The sequence below is a fragment of the Siniperca chuatsi genome, linkage group LG15 (assembly GCF_020085105.1).
Source record: "Siniperca chuatsi isolate FFG_IHB_CAS linkage group LG15, ASM2008510v1, whole genome shotgun sequence".
Classification (NCBI taxonomy): Eukaryota; Metazoa; Chordata; class Actinopteri; order Centrarchiformes; family Sinipercidae; genus Siniperca; species Siniperca chuatsi.
The window spans coordinates 17,399,002-17,413,056 of NC_058056.1; the positions used below are offsets into that span (position 1 = coordinate 17,399,002).

General features: G+C 43.8%; 2 protein-coding genes and 1 long non-coding RNA gene across 7 annotated transcripts in view; 1 reads left to right on the forward strand and 2 right to left on the reverse strand.

Moving 5' to 3' along the window:
- Positions 1-1,255, reverse strand: part of qkia (QKI, KH domain containing, RNA binding a) — an 83,784-nt gene extending 82,529 nt beyond the window's left edge. For 2 of the 5 annotated variants that reach the window (XM_044167129.1, XM_044167127.1), the window contains exon 1: positions 786-1,255. In XM_044167129.1, coding sequence (XP_044023064.1) covers positions 786-930 — 145 coding nt within the window. In that variant the 5' untranslated portion in view covers positions 931-1,255. The remainder of the gene's footprint in view (positions 1-785) is intronic. The other 3 variants (XM_044167132.1, XM_044167128.1, XM_044167131.1) reach the window with 2 other exon arrangements.
- Positions 1-11,086, forward strand: part of LOC122861993 — a 32,100-nt gene extending 21,014 nt beyond the window's left edge. Inside the window, exon 2 of the long non-coding RNA XR_006374617.1 lies at positions 5,793-11,086. This is a non-coding gene — a long non-coding RNA (uncharacterized LOC122861993). The remainder of the gene's footprint in view (positions 1-5,792) is intronic.
- The window catches only part of pacrg (PARK2 co-regulated), a 134,651-nt gene continuing 131,307 nt past the window's right edge, over positions 10,712-14,055 (reverse strand). The window contains exon 5 of the mRNA XM_044167137.1: positions 10,712-11,309. Coding sequence (XP_044023072.1) covers positions 11,149-11,309 — 161 coding nt within the window. The 3' untranslated portion in view covers positions 10,712-11,148. The remainder of the gene's footprint in view (positions 11,310-14,055) is intronic.

The following is a 14,055-nucleotide window of genomic DNA, read 5'->3' on the forward strand; positions in this document are numbered from 1 at the left end:
CCCCCTCCGAGCTGCAACTCACTGGCCATTGTTTGGGCAACAAGCAGACACATTCCTCCGTGCTTTTAAGCTCGGCCGCTGGGCAACAACTAACACAACCCTGGAAGCACAAATAAGGGGAGCGACAGTCAACTTTTTAACACTTAACATTTGTCTGAAACGCTGTATTGACTGGTTAAGGCTTTATTTAAAGACGTAGCTACGTTAACGCTGCCCTTTTGGTTTCCGAAGAGTTCAACGGAACGCAGACACCCAGGCTCGCTAGCTTAAAATGTGGCTAACCCAAGCTAAATCGCGGTGGAACATGTGGAATCAGGGCCCGTCTAAATTAATTGAGATTCGCCTTTGATAAACCTCAAGTGTGCTTCAAAACTTCTCTGTGGGCGATTTTTGTTAGTAAATGTACAGTGATAGACAGTTCTGATTTTTATAAGTTTGTGAGAGAAAGTTTTCGTCTTGTCACCACAAAGTCAGGAGTGCAAGTAACAAACTCTGTGGAAGCCTAACGTTAGCAACGCAACTCTCAAATCCACATCTCGCTGCGGTCTACGGTTAAACAAACTCACTCAGGATATGACCGGATTTCTTGTTTTGAATTTGAGGTAACGTTATTGCTCGGGGGAAGTTTTAAGTGTTACTGTGCCTGCCACGGTCAGCAGTATCGGTGTGTCCGGTGCTAGAACGTTATGCAGCAGGGACGCCCAGCGAAGCCGTGCCGACACCGGACTGCGCCGTGGTCACGCTTTCCCCCGGCATCTCCCCGATCGCTCCAGACTGCCACTTACCTTCATCGAGAAGCCTCTCCAGGTGTGTGAAGATGCCGCAGAGATTTGGCAAACTGGTCATGAGCTTCTTCTCGTTTAATAATTGCATCAAATAGTCGGGACTCGGCCTCGGTCGCTCCTTCACTTCGACCTCTCCGACCATCATCTTTGCGGCGAGAACGGAGAACAAACCACCGCGAAACACAGAATCCTCTTTTAGGAAAAAGAGAAAAAAAAACGAAAAAGAAAAAAAACTTGCGGATCCAATCCCTCGCTTCCCTCCTCCTTGAGATGAGAAGACTCTGTAAACCCCCCTAAAAATTCAGATTTGGTTTGTTCTTGTTGTTTGAGTGGAGAGGGGGCAAAAAAAGAAACCGTTATCTTCCTTCCAGAGACTCGTGCGCCGTACTCTCCTCTACGCCGTGTGCGCTCGGGGACGTTCGATTCCACCACTGTAGGCGCGAGAGACTGTTCCACCGGAAAGGCTCCGTCCTCCTCAACGACTATTGGCCAGCGGGGCTTACAGGGGACTATTGGGAGAACCAATGAGCGCTCACACCCGAGCCAGGAGGGCGGGGCGCAGTGGTTGGTGGAATGATGGACAGAAAATCAGGGCAATGGTGTGCGGTGCGCAGGAATGCACATAAAGCCCTGAAGTGTTGTCAACACAGAATAGCACACATTTACTTCTTTCTCCCTTTCCTCACTAATAGCAAAAATATAGCAGTTAAACATTTTTAGACTCCAACAATCTTTTTGTTTCTCAATAGTATGGCACTGTCGTCTCATAACTTTAACAACAAAGGCAGTGAAAAGTGGAGTCAGCTGAGCTCTTTATTTGTTTTTGACAGCAAGGTAAATCATTTAAAAATCACAAGTTAGGAGTCCTCTTTTTGTTATATCTATTTATTTTGACTTATCAACACCCACAGGCTCCTCTCACTTTGTAGCTCAGTTCTTTTTTTTATTACATCTTTGTCAGAAAAGATCTGCTCCTCCAATAAATAACTTTTTCTTTTGTCAATTCCAACTGGTTTTATGTTGCTTTCCTTTCCCCTAGAGACCTAGGTTTTAACAAAGAAGGGTTAACAATGCTTTAGAAGGATTACATTAGTAACCCTATTTAGACAGTGCCAGAAATGTCCTCCATGTTACACAAGATCGTCAGCACGGCCCTTCATGTTGCCGATCCAGTGTGAAAACACATTCCAGCGACTACCTGAAAGCACAGCAGCTCCATTTGTCACTTAGATTTTACAAGCTCAGGTGTAATTCAATGGTTTAGCAATGACGTGTATGGGTCTACTAATCAGGTGTGGACTAGTGATCTGGTTTGAACAGTCATACGCGGGTTGAATGTGTGTTCAATCTGCCACTTCATACAGTGTTTGTGTGTGTACTTGCCAAGAACAGCCTACGAATCAGGCGGATTTCATGTGTGGGCTTCACTTTAGGATGCTGAAATGATTAAAAATAATTAACTTCTGCAGTCCATATCCTAAAAGATGCCTTTTGTTACTCAGGACTTGTACATCTTGTTATCTGTCTTGGGACCAATTGATAAATGTTCTGGTAATCAATAGAGTCTTTTCATTGTCCTGTCCTTGGGAGGACCTTTCTACATATCCTCCAAAGATTAACATCCCTGATCAATGGAACACACACAAACCAGCTACCTCCGGTTTCTCACATCCTGCTTAGTGCAAAAATAAACCACAACTGGTCCGTTTTGATTTTGACAGCTGTTGGCTGAGAGGGGCCCGGCTAAATCTGAGCCCTGACCTTGGCCCTCATTCAATTTGTCCGCTTACTGCTCACCCACTCATGTCTTTGTAAAAGTAGTCCCCACGCTGGGTGCATGAATACTCAAACAGCTGCACTATGACCTTCTAGCTGCAGTTTGTTGACACTGTGTTGGTATAGAGGATAGTAAATCAAGTCTAAACTCTTAGTATTACTGCAGCATGTTAAATAAATTGATCAAACAACTCTAACTAGATCTGGTGATGCATTTGGACAAGTTTAATTTGACTGAAATGGGCTCTGTATCATTAACTCAAGAGACATATGTCACACGCATGCAACAAATATACAAACCTGCTTACACACACACAAAAAAATAAATAAATCACACGTATCCCCACAAAAATATTTGCAATCAGTCCTCCAGCCCCAGATAACAGTATTTGGGAGTGTAGCAGGCGACAGTAGCCTCAACATCAAAGCAGGAAGACAGATACAGTTGCCTTAACAACCAGGGCAACACATCTACTGGATCATGCTTCTCTGCCCATCAGCCAGCGTCTACACATAGCTACAGTGTGCTATTGCTATAATTATTTTTGAACTTTTTGAACTTTTTTTGAAGTTTTTAATCTTGAAAGATTTTACATAGGCTTCTGCAGGTCTGATGAACCTGATTATATTAATCACTGGAGCTAGATTGCTGAAAGGTTGCAGAAACACTGGTATCAAGGCAAGGGTGCAGTTTATTACTTATTGTCACACAGATAGTAAGGTATTTGCATAGTATCTTGTCATTTGCACCTCCACCAATTACACAGGACATGTAATATTAGTCATCCAAATGGTCTGCAATATCAGCATGCTATCTTAAAGCCAGAATGATAAAATATCCCTTGAAGTCAAACACTGATAAGTAATTTTGGTGGATAAGACTGTGTAGATAGACAGAGGGAATGAGAAACCCCATTTTTCATGTGACTTGGAGATAGCTAAATTGTTCATGGTGTTGACTTTATGTTTCTCTTTTATTTCCTCCCTTAATCTTTGAATATAAGCAATGGAAAAAGTCACAGACTCCTTGCATCAAAAAGAATCTGGCATTTATTCTGAGCTTTGAAAATGGGTTTAGTTCTTATCTCAATGGTGCGCATGGTAATTTGCACCTTGCCTAGCATTCTTCTGAGTTGGGTCACATACGGCTTCCGTGTGTGTGTTAATATGTGTGTGAAAGAGTTAGAGAAAGAGAGAGACGCGGCAATAGACAGGCAGAGCATACCTACATTTGTGTGTGTGTGTGTGTGTGAGCCTATTCATGCTTGTGTCTTCTGACAGCCCGAGAGTAAACAGGAACGATATTAATCCCCCCCTTTGCTCCCCCTGCCCTTGTGTTTTCGTCATTTTTAATAACACGGTTTCTATTCAACAATTAATCCAATTAACAACGATCCAGATAATTAATGAACATGCGTTTAGCCCCTTTTGAAGAGAGGCTGTTAGCTCGCTCACAATGAGCTTGGAGAGCGCCCTGGGTTTTCAACTGAAAGTATGCTGACAGAGACAATGGGGCCCTCGGTAAGGGCCCTGTAGCTGGTTGTAGCCTGCCTCGGGGGCCACAGCCGCAGGAAAGTGAGTGAGAGCTGGTGACTCTGTCGAGGCAAAGCTGTCTGCGATAACGGCTGTAGCTCTGGAGGAAGCAAACAGAGGCCCACAGGCTCTGATAACACGCATACATACAAATAAGAACAACATCTTTCCCTTTTACTTTTGACTTACTAGTTTGGGGACTATGGGGAAAACAGTGCTGGCAGAATCTGGGTCATTTACATTTTGAAGAAGGTTTGAGCACAGCGCAACAGAAATAAATGTCCTTCTAGCAACCACAGCATATGGAGAGCATATACAGAGAAATGCATAATGTACTTATTATTCATTTTAACTTGTATCATAAGCATGACATGACAAATGCCCTATTTGTGCTTGTGTGTTCATGCACTGTTGCACCCATACTTGTTTGTGCGCTTGTATTGAATAGTGTGTGTGCATTTATTATTGTCAGTGACTGAACATTATTTGTTTGTCTTGAAATCACCTGAAGTAAGAATCATAGACAATAAGGATGAAGAGGAAGGATGTGAAAGTGACAGTGATGGTGGGACATGTTGGGATGACGTGAAATCAACCACTTGGCCTCATAGTTCTACTTTAATGGTGTTGTAGATTACACGTGTAAAAATCAGTAAGTTTAAGGGTCTCTATGCCTCTTTGTGAGCACCCATTTTAAATGTCAATATAGTGATCACACATTACAGTTGCCATTTAACTGTATCTGTTTATTCTGACAACTGTGCGATCATAAAATTCAACGATTGATCTAAGTCCCAGTGCAGCAGCACAGGAATTACTGTTCACGGTGGCCAACAGGTAGCATTTATGAGCCAAGATCAAATCACTGTTTTATGCTCGTTCAGTTGTCTGACAACACAAAACACAAAAATACGCAAATGAGAACAATTAAATTGTGAGTTCGGCTGCACTAAAACACATCGTGGATAGGTCATCATGGAGAGCAGGAAGTGATAGAACTGAGGCCGTGTCTACCCCACCCCTTATTAAATGTTGGTTGTTATGCGTCAGTGTGTTGTTTGCCAACCAAAAGAGAACAAAGAAGAAGAGATTTAAATGTTTTCCTATCATTCAGGAGTTTTAGTAGGGATGGAGAGCTACGTGAAAATGATTTCAATTAAGCCAGCCTAGTGTGGATATAGACGCAGTCTTGATGTGGGTATAACTGGTTCTCCAGGACCGAAAACATCCACATTGCTCCCATTACAGCCCATTACAGCTGTGAGTGAGGGGCCGGTCTGGTGTGTGTGTGTGTGTGTGTGTGTGGGGGGGTGGGGAGTATAGCATGTCATGTTATATTTGACACCTACCTGCTGACTGGATTAAGGACAAAACACAGATACAAATAGAGCTATACCAGTATTTTTCCATAGGTTTTTGGCCTATTTGTGGTTGTAGAATTATTTGCAGATGGGTAAGGCATACTAAGTGGACCAGAAAAGATGTGTGCATGCCATACAGGCAGTGAGTTCAGCAAAAGTGAGGAGAATGTGACTATGACAGGCTTGTTTTATTCTTTGTATCCCTCACAAATTAGGCTACGCATGAGAAAGAGTATACTATTCACATACGACAGGTTATACTTTAAGGAAGAAGTGACAGCTGAAGGAGTGCTACAAGCTATTCACTATTCTGTGTGTGTTATTTTTTTTTTTAAAGGTCACCTTGGGTGTTGTAGTCTAGATGCTCCAGTGGTTCGGCAGTCTGGTGATGGAAATGCCTGTTGGTCTGCCTGTTGTCACCCAGACAGGGGCGAGACAGCTGGAGCCACTTGTGATAGACGGCATTGATGGGAAAACATCCCCTCCAAACTCCCACCTCAAACCTGCCAATCATCAATCAACAGGAGGACATGACACTCAAAATCACACTTTACCATTTTACAGTAAGGGGCACTTAAACAGGCTGAGGATAAACAAGTTTAACCCACTCCTCCTTCCTCATTTCTTCCCTTGTGGAAAACACACTGGTGTCAATATGGCTTAAAGAAGTCCAGCTGATGCTGCATCTATGCCCCCCAATTGCTAACAGTGTGGATCCATTCCTGCTCCTACTGAAGACGGCTGTATTTGTTTACTTGCTCGTACGCCTGTTTGTGCGCGCCTGCCAGCCCGTAGCAAGGAAAGAAATGAGTGTTTGTAAGTGATAAGACCTGTAGGAGAGGAAGAGGAGGAAGAAGAATGGAGAAAGTGGGAGAAGGAGAGCAACGGAGAGAATCCTCATTGATCACATCTGTGAGATGGATTGATCCTGTGGTGCGGTCTACTCTGGGATCTAAACACACACAGAATCATGATGAAAATCCCACACATAAGCACAGATAAGAGAATCACAAACCTAAACAGTAAATCAGGATGTGAGATTTTAGCAGACTTTATTAATATTTAAGGGGAGCTTTGCAGAGGACTGCACAAGGAAAACAGAATATGAGCTCCTCTTTCAAAGTGTTTACATTATTCCTCCACTCTTGAATTAAGCCTGTGAATCAGACACCTGGCATATGGAGAGGCAGATAGATAAATCTCCATTGTGTTGTCCTGTCTCGCACATGCTCAGTAGCTTCCTGGATGAGCGTGGACTCCGGCAGGCAGACGTGAACAAGACGACTCATTCCCAGGGGGGCATTTATTTCTGTTGCGTGGCACAATCCCCTCATTTCTGGTCCTAACAATCTGTCTTTTGAGACTCTAACATCAAAATAAGAGAGACAGCTCAGCATTAGGAACAAGAGGAAAAGAGGGAAGGAAGTGATAAAGGGGAAGAGAGATGAAGACTTCCCGAGTGCTTAGTAAATCCTCCACTGTACACAGGGTTGCACTGAAACATGCGACACACAACCCAGCTTTCATCATATTAAGTGCACCCACATGGATGAATTACTTGATTTTCAACACACAAAGCTGGGCACATTCATCTTGTTTGTTCAGATAAGGGAGCGTGGTGATGTCGTTAAGTGGCAGTTGTCGCCTCAATTCCCTTCTGTTTTTCCACTTGTGAGGGAAAAACAGATAATCAAGTGGTGGAGTCTGTATCCCCGCTCCCCAGCTCCTCCTCCTCCTGTTCTTTGGTCTCTTATTCTTCTCTCTGCAGCTGACTGCTCCTAAATCTCAGGTCTGGCCGGAGCTAGACAGATCTCTCTATCAGGTGACACAACATCCCACTTCCCTCCATCCATCCATCTCGGCCCACACAGCCTCTCTTTCCCTTCATTTCTCTCTGCGCTGGATTAATCTTGGACTGCTGGTCTCTCTCGGAGCTCGGGCGCAATGTATCTCCCTGTATTCCTCTTTATTCAACATGTTCTCTCTCTCAAACACACACACATATACCACGAACATCTTCACGCTGCCTTTCCTCTTCCAAAATTGTCTTTTTCCTTCCTTCTTCATTCTTAGTCTTTTCTCTACTTTTCTCAATCTCTTTTTTCCCCTCCGTCAACAGAACACTATCGGCGTGTTTGTGTAGCTTTTGTTGCACAGCTCACTGCAATACAAAAGCCTTTGTTGGCTTGCCACCACTGTGATGTGGTGAGACGGAGATGCACAAGGACAAACTTGAGCTCCGTGGAGCCAGCTTTCAGAAAGTCACTGTTCATTCTGAGATAACGGCTCTCCCTGAAGGCTGGAGTAGCTGGTGGGGTGCGTGCCAGACACACATGTAAACACTTGTCTGCGTAGTCGACTGTGTTGATCTGTGAGGCTGTATGAATTCTGTGTATAAATCGTCCCATGTCGGTGCAATGCTTGCCATTTCCATCAATAAAATGGCTTGCATGTGTTCCTCAGTGGGAGTTATTGATGGCTGCAGGGCAGTGGCAGCTGTTGTGAGGGGCTGAGCTAGCTAGGCTAATAATAACCCGGAGCTGAGTGAGTGCCCACAGGCCCCATATCGTCTGGGGTTGACCCCCGGAGTCCAGTTGCAGTGGAGAGTGAGGATTAGGCCAGGTCACGGATTAGAGAATGCTATTTCACCCTTGTAAGGACAAAGGCAGGTGTGAAGGAATGGTACACACTCAGTGGTTAACGTTTGGGAAGCCTGTGGAAAACACGCGTGCTGACCATGTGGTACATTAAGTATTTCACCAAAATCCAGTTAGCAGTGAGTTTTATACTACAAACTAATTGGAATACACACACATTGGAGCAGTGAGACATAACATAGACAAATGATAGACACATGATCAACAAGTTCTTTACCTTGAATTCTGAGCTGAGGCTTGTTTAGCAAAGCCAGAGTTTTCTTAGTTTCCTTAGTTCCTATCTGGGCCGAGGAGAAATTAACAAAAAGGCAAATGGACAAGCACAAAGATGAATAACATGTTAGATCAGTACCATCGCCCCCACATGCCATCAGGCAGATCTTTCACAATAGACAAGGGATCCAAAAAAACAGCAACAATTCGGAAATCCTTTCAACTGAAAATAATAATGTGGCTTTGTCTGCGACAGATACTATCTGCTGTAGGGAAGTAGAGCATGATGTTATAACCTGTGCTCTATGACTGGAGGAAATACTCTGAATAGGAGGCAATTTATTTCCTTGTGTATGTTGGGGCACAAAATGATCAATTGTTCATTATGACTAAGGGAAAAGGTTAGAATATGATGATCAGGACAATTTCTGCTTTATGCTAAATTTGTTTTTGAGGCCTTTTTTTCATGTCCGAGCACAGGGCGAGATACGGGAGAAATTCAAGCAATGTCATGCTTGGTCTTTCCGGCCTGTAGGTCTGGACCAGTCATGCGTTGATGCCTTTGATAGGGCAGATAACCTCATTGGCTGCCTCCTTTCCTGTTCATTTCACAGTTCACTCTATTACTTGCATGAGCAATTACAGCTTGGTGTTGTTGTTTGGTATTATTTTTCCTTTGTGTGTGTGTGTGTATGTGTGTAGCTCTTGATTGGAGGCCATATTCGCTGTTCCTTTCCAGACTGTCACCTTTCTTAATGAGCTTCAGTGGGTTCCTGAAGAGGTCGAAACGGACACCATTTAGCATTTAATGCCCATTAGCGCCTGTGATGTGACCTAATTGAGCCAAAGCAATCAGATTGCCTGGCCCTTTAAGTGCGAAGAATTGAAGTGAACTCTGTATATTATGGCTTGTATGACATTGTATATTGTATATTGCTAGCTTGAAGCAAAATGCTATGATGAACAGATAGAGAGCTGTGAGTAAAATTTCTGACAAATCCTGTTCTGAAAAACAATATTTGAAGCACTCTATGAAAAAAAAAGCTTAACAAATGTTCACCATTTTTCACTTTGTCCTTTTTCTCTACTTGTCCTCTTTATCTCTAACCTCTCCTTCCTTTGCTGGCTAGCTGCTAGCCTGTGGCTCAGTAAAATTGGACAGGTGAAGCGGGACAGCGGGGTGTCACTGATACAGTTCGACAGAACCGCAGGCTGTTCAGAGTTCGATCAGCTCATCAAGCGAGAACAGAGGTGAAACTGCCACCCCCCCTTTAAAAGTAGTTCATGTGTTTGTACCGTTGCTATATTTGTTTCATTATGCAGCTGTACTTATTAAGATAAAATATGTGTTTTGGGTTGAAAGGGGACCGCACTGCACTCCTTTTCGTCTTTCACTGCACAGATCAAGCAGCAGCACGGCCGGGTTGAGCAGTGTGGAACACCTATTCAGTAACATTCTTTTCAAGATGTGCTGAGGTTGAAATATGAGCATTATGAACTTGTCTTCTGGTTGAGAATAGATTCCTCCGCAGGCCTGTAAAGTTGCTTTTGCTGGAGACATGACTTACAATAAGAGACAGTGCAAGTGTCCTTGTGAGTGTCAGAAATCAATTACGCTATGTTTCCCCTGTGGGTCGCAGGGTTGTATATGTATATGCGCAAGTGTGTGACTGTGTGTGTGTGTGTGTGAAACACGTTTGCTAAAACTTCCATTGTGTCTGGGAAGAAATTTACGCTGTGACTTTAATGCAGTAGAGAGGATAGGGGGAGAGAGCACCTTCAATCTGCACAGTGTGAGAACACAGAGTTGGTTAAAGATACTGAGTTATTGGCTGGTCTGGATAAACAAAAAAAAGCACGTATGTTGTCATGCACTAACAATCACAAACAAGCCCACATGCACACCGAGATGCACACCCAAAACACTAAGACCACAATGGGGTATTTGAGTTCAAAGGATGTTAACCAAACGTGTGTGTGTATGGGTGTTTGTCTGGAGGAATGCTGTCGGCCATCATTCTTATGTGTCTTTCCCTGCATGTTTAGACAGGCTCTGTCTCCAGCTGGGTTTGTGACAGAATGGGTACAGTGGTAAAACACAATACAAAACAGCACCGCAGTGGAGGACCAAAGAACAAACTTTTTACAGTCCACGTTCAAGCATCCCAGTGAGTGGTTGATAGTCAAAAGAGATTTTGGGTGAGGTTTCACTTTAAAATCAATACAAATTTCAATTCAATGTTTTCATACATTTTGAAAGAGTGTTTGTCACATTTTTCATCTGATGTATATCTCTGTTTGAAATAAAAGTCACTATGCATCAAGGATTCCTTATCAGATAGCTAAATAAATTACTAAAGTAATAAAAAAATGACCAATACATGTATAATATATTAAACATACTGGTATATTTTAATAAGGCAAATTTGTTCTGTCAAGCTTGTATTGCTTTTAACAAGTTACAGTAATAAACACACAGATACAGATGGACAAAATACCTCATGACTTGCTGTTATGAATTTAATAGGGGTTTAAAAGGATATGCTAGAGAGCAGAGCGGGTAGAGCGGTAGGAGGAGAGGGTTTGTGCTCGGCAAAGCGGAGCACAACAGAGCAGAGGAAGGAACGCTGGGTGTCCGTGGGGTAAGAGATCAGTTCAGAAACAAAAAAAGAACAAATGGAGTGAAGTTGAGATTAGGGGAGGGCTTGGATAAAGACAGGGATAAGATAAGAGTTTTATTTAGAGGTGGGGGGCAGATAAAGAAGGACTGACAAAGAGGTAAAGTCAAGAGTCTGTGCAATGTCAGGGAGACCCCACACCCCCTCAGTTGATCATGCAGGACTCGTAGGTGGGCACCATGTATTTGATGTTTATGAAGGCGTCCTCTCCGCCGTAGCGCTCAAACACCTCCAGAGTTTCCTGGATCAGGTCACCGATGTTCTCTCTCTTCTGCTGGCTGTAGTCGATGCCGTCTCCAGAGTTGACTAGGGACAAGGAAACAGAGACAGACAGACAGAATGAGAAAAACAAAGATAACTGATATATTGGCTTAGTCTGGGTCGTCGCAGACTGTGAGGTTGATGTCAGGGCTCACAAAGCACCACCTGTGGCCACGCCGTACTGCTTTGCTGCAGACCGAGTCGGCAAATGCCATCCTTCCATCTGACTTCAAACCGAATGGACAGACTGAATTTAATTTACTCCTCTTATGCCGTGGCCAGTTGGGACTGAATGGCAGAAGAGTTTTTAACTGTTCAGCTGAAAGTTTAATGAGGCAGCTTGCAGAGAGGAGAGCAGCGTAAAGGACATCTGAGTTAGTGACGGCTCTGCTGTTGCACAACACTGCGTTGATGCACACGAGGCATGAGCAGTGATCACAGGTAGGAGTGTGTGTGTGTGTGTGTGTGTGTGTGTGTGTGTGTGAGTGTTTGGCGTGTGGATTTGCACTAGAATCCAAATCAGAAAACAAATTAAACAGTATAAAAATGCCCAAAAAAGAAACTAGTGCCTTGTGTGTGTATGTTTTTGCAGTTTTCAGGTGTTTCTGTACATGTGCGGTAAATGACAAATAGATTCAGACAGCATAATACACTTGTGGCCAATCACAATACAGCAAGAAAGCTGCAGAACCTCCTCTCCCCCAGGACACACACGTAGACAGTGCAGTAAAACACACAAAATTGTACACAGCATTGTACACATTTTAAACAGCGCTGAGCTGGGAGAACTTGTTATCGAAAAAAAAAAACATTCCTGAGGTGTCCAGCCTCCACTCCTTCCTTCTTCCTCCCTTTCACCAGCAGGCACACTTAAACACACACACACACACACACACACACACACGGATCGTGACTTTATCAGCACACAGCAAACTGCCAATCTCATGCCACTGCACTGGGGGCTCAAAACACTTTTCAAAGGGAGGTAAATATAGAGACACGCACACACACACACACACACACACACACACACACACACACACACTTCCAAGTTTGTTTGCAAAAAATGTCCTGCTCAACTAAAATATCCTGCTGTGGATTTATTTCTGGAGGCTATAAAATGAAACAAAGAAACACAGTGGTCATTTGACTCAAAGCGTTTGTTGTATGAGTTAGAAGATAAGAGACGAGTGTATCATGAAGTGTACCTGTGGTGTGAAAAATTAACAGCAGCACTTTAAGGGGGACCCTTCAACCATTTCTTTCACTCCTAATTAGACCTGAAGATGAAGGACACATTAAACCTCTCTCCGACTTCTTTCTAACACTCCATCCTTTATTCTTTCTCAATCTTTTCTAATCTCTCATCTTCCCTGACAGACTCAACCTTCCCTCTCTCTCTCTCTCTCTCTCTCTTTCTCCTCGACTTCCCACCCATCCATGGCCTCCTCATTAAAACACAAAGAGAGCCAGTCCCATAAAGCGGGCTGTTAAGCAGTAACACGTCTATGATCTCAGTCTGCTGCACTTGCTTTCTGGTCAGGATTCGCTCTCCTGTTTTACACGAAAGCGATGGGGGAGAATTCTCCAGCCGTGTTTTGACCGTTGGTTAGCCTCGATGCAGTGCAACTTTAACAGCTTTGGCTTTATTTAGCAGCTATTTACTGTTTACTGTGTTTCCTTTTAGAGAAACGACAATAATAACTGCATGCGCTCAGGAATACAGCCCTTACGAAAAAGCTCTTGTTCTGTATCTAAACTCAGGCTGTGTTTTATTCTTGAGCTGCCCACAACACAGGCGTCTGCACCCTACTAGTTAGCAAAATCTTAAATAGCATCTAAAATGCAGCTATCTGAGCAATAAAAGAAAAAAGGCAAAGCAATCAGGGAGGAATGACGACAACATTGTGCTGTGATGTGTGTAGTTGGGGAAGGAGAGAGGTGAAAAATAAAGAATAAAGTGACAGGAGTCAGCCGGGTCACTCTTACAGTCTGTTTCAGCTGTGTTATGTGTGCGTGCATGCATGTTGGTGTAGGTTAAAAAGGCAGGCCTGTGGAGAGCCACCCCCTGTTAGAGTGAAAATGAGCAGTCAAAGCCAGCCCAGAGGGAGAGCTTGGCCTTCAGACTACAGAACACGGGAAGCCGGGGAAGAGGTGCAGCTTGGGAACCAGCAAAGCTCAGACCCGTTTACTGGGGCCTGGAGGGGGGAGCAAGGAGGTCCTGCAAGGGGGAATTGTTACTGTTGCTATACTGAGCGTTTCAGCCTTTCCAAGTGCATTTCTTTCACTGAGCTGTTGGGAGGCCAGTAGCATCAAAAGGAAGAGGCCAGAGGAATTTGCAACGATTCTCAATATTTAAAGAGCAGAAAAGGCAGAAATGTGTTTAAGGAGGGATGGAGGGAAAGGAAGGGTGGGGAGGGGGGTGAGGGTGTTAAAAGCTGCCTCTGCAAATGTCCTTTAGCAAAATAACTTCTCTTTCTTCTTCTTCTCTCCCCTCCCTGTCTTTTTTTCTCTCTCTGCTTTCGGCAATATCCGCAAACCCTGGGCAGACAGAGAAAAAAAAATCTTTAAAAACAATCATAATAAAAACTCCCGCCCTGTGAACAGAAGGAACAGGGTCCTGGCAGGAGATGGCTGTCTGTTCCTCTGAGGAAGAGGAAGGGTCGATACAGACGCAGACAGGGGAGGATTCTCAGTGCAGCGACATTTGCTACACAGAAGGTGGAGGAAGAAAAGGAAGGTGGCACATAAGAGGCGCTTTGTTCCTGCCTTTCATGCAAAATCCCTGGGA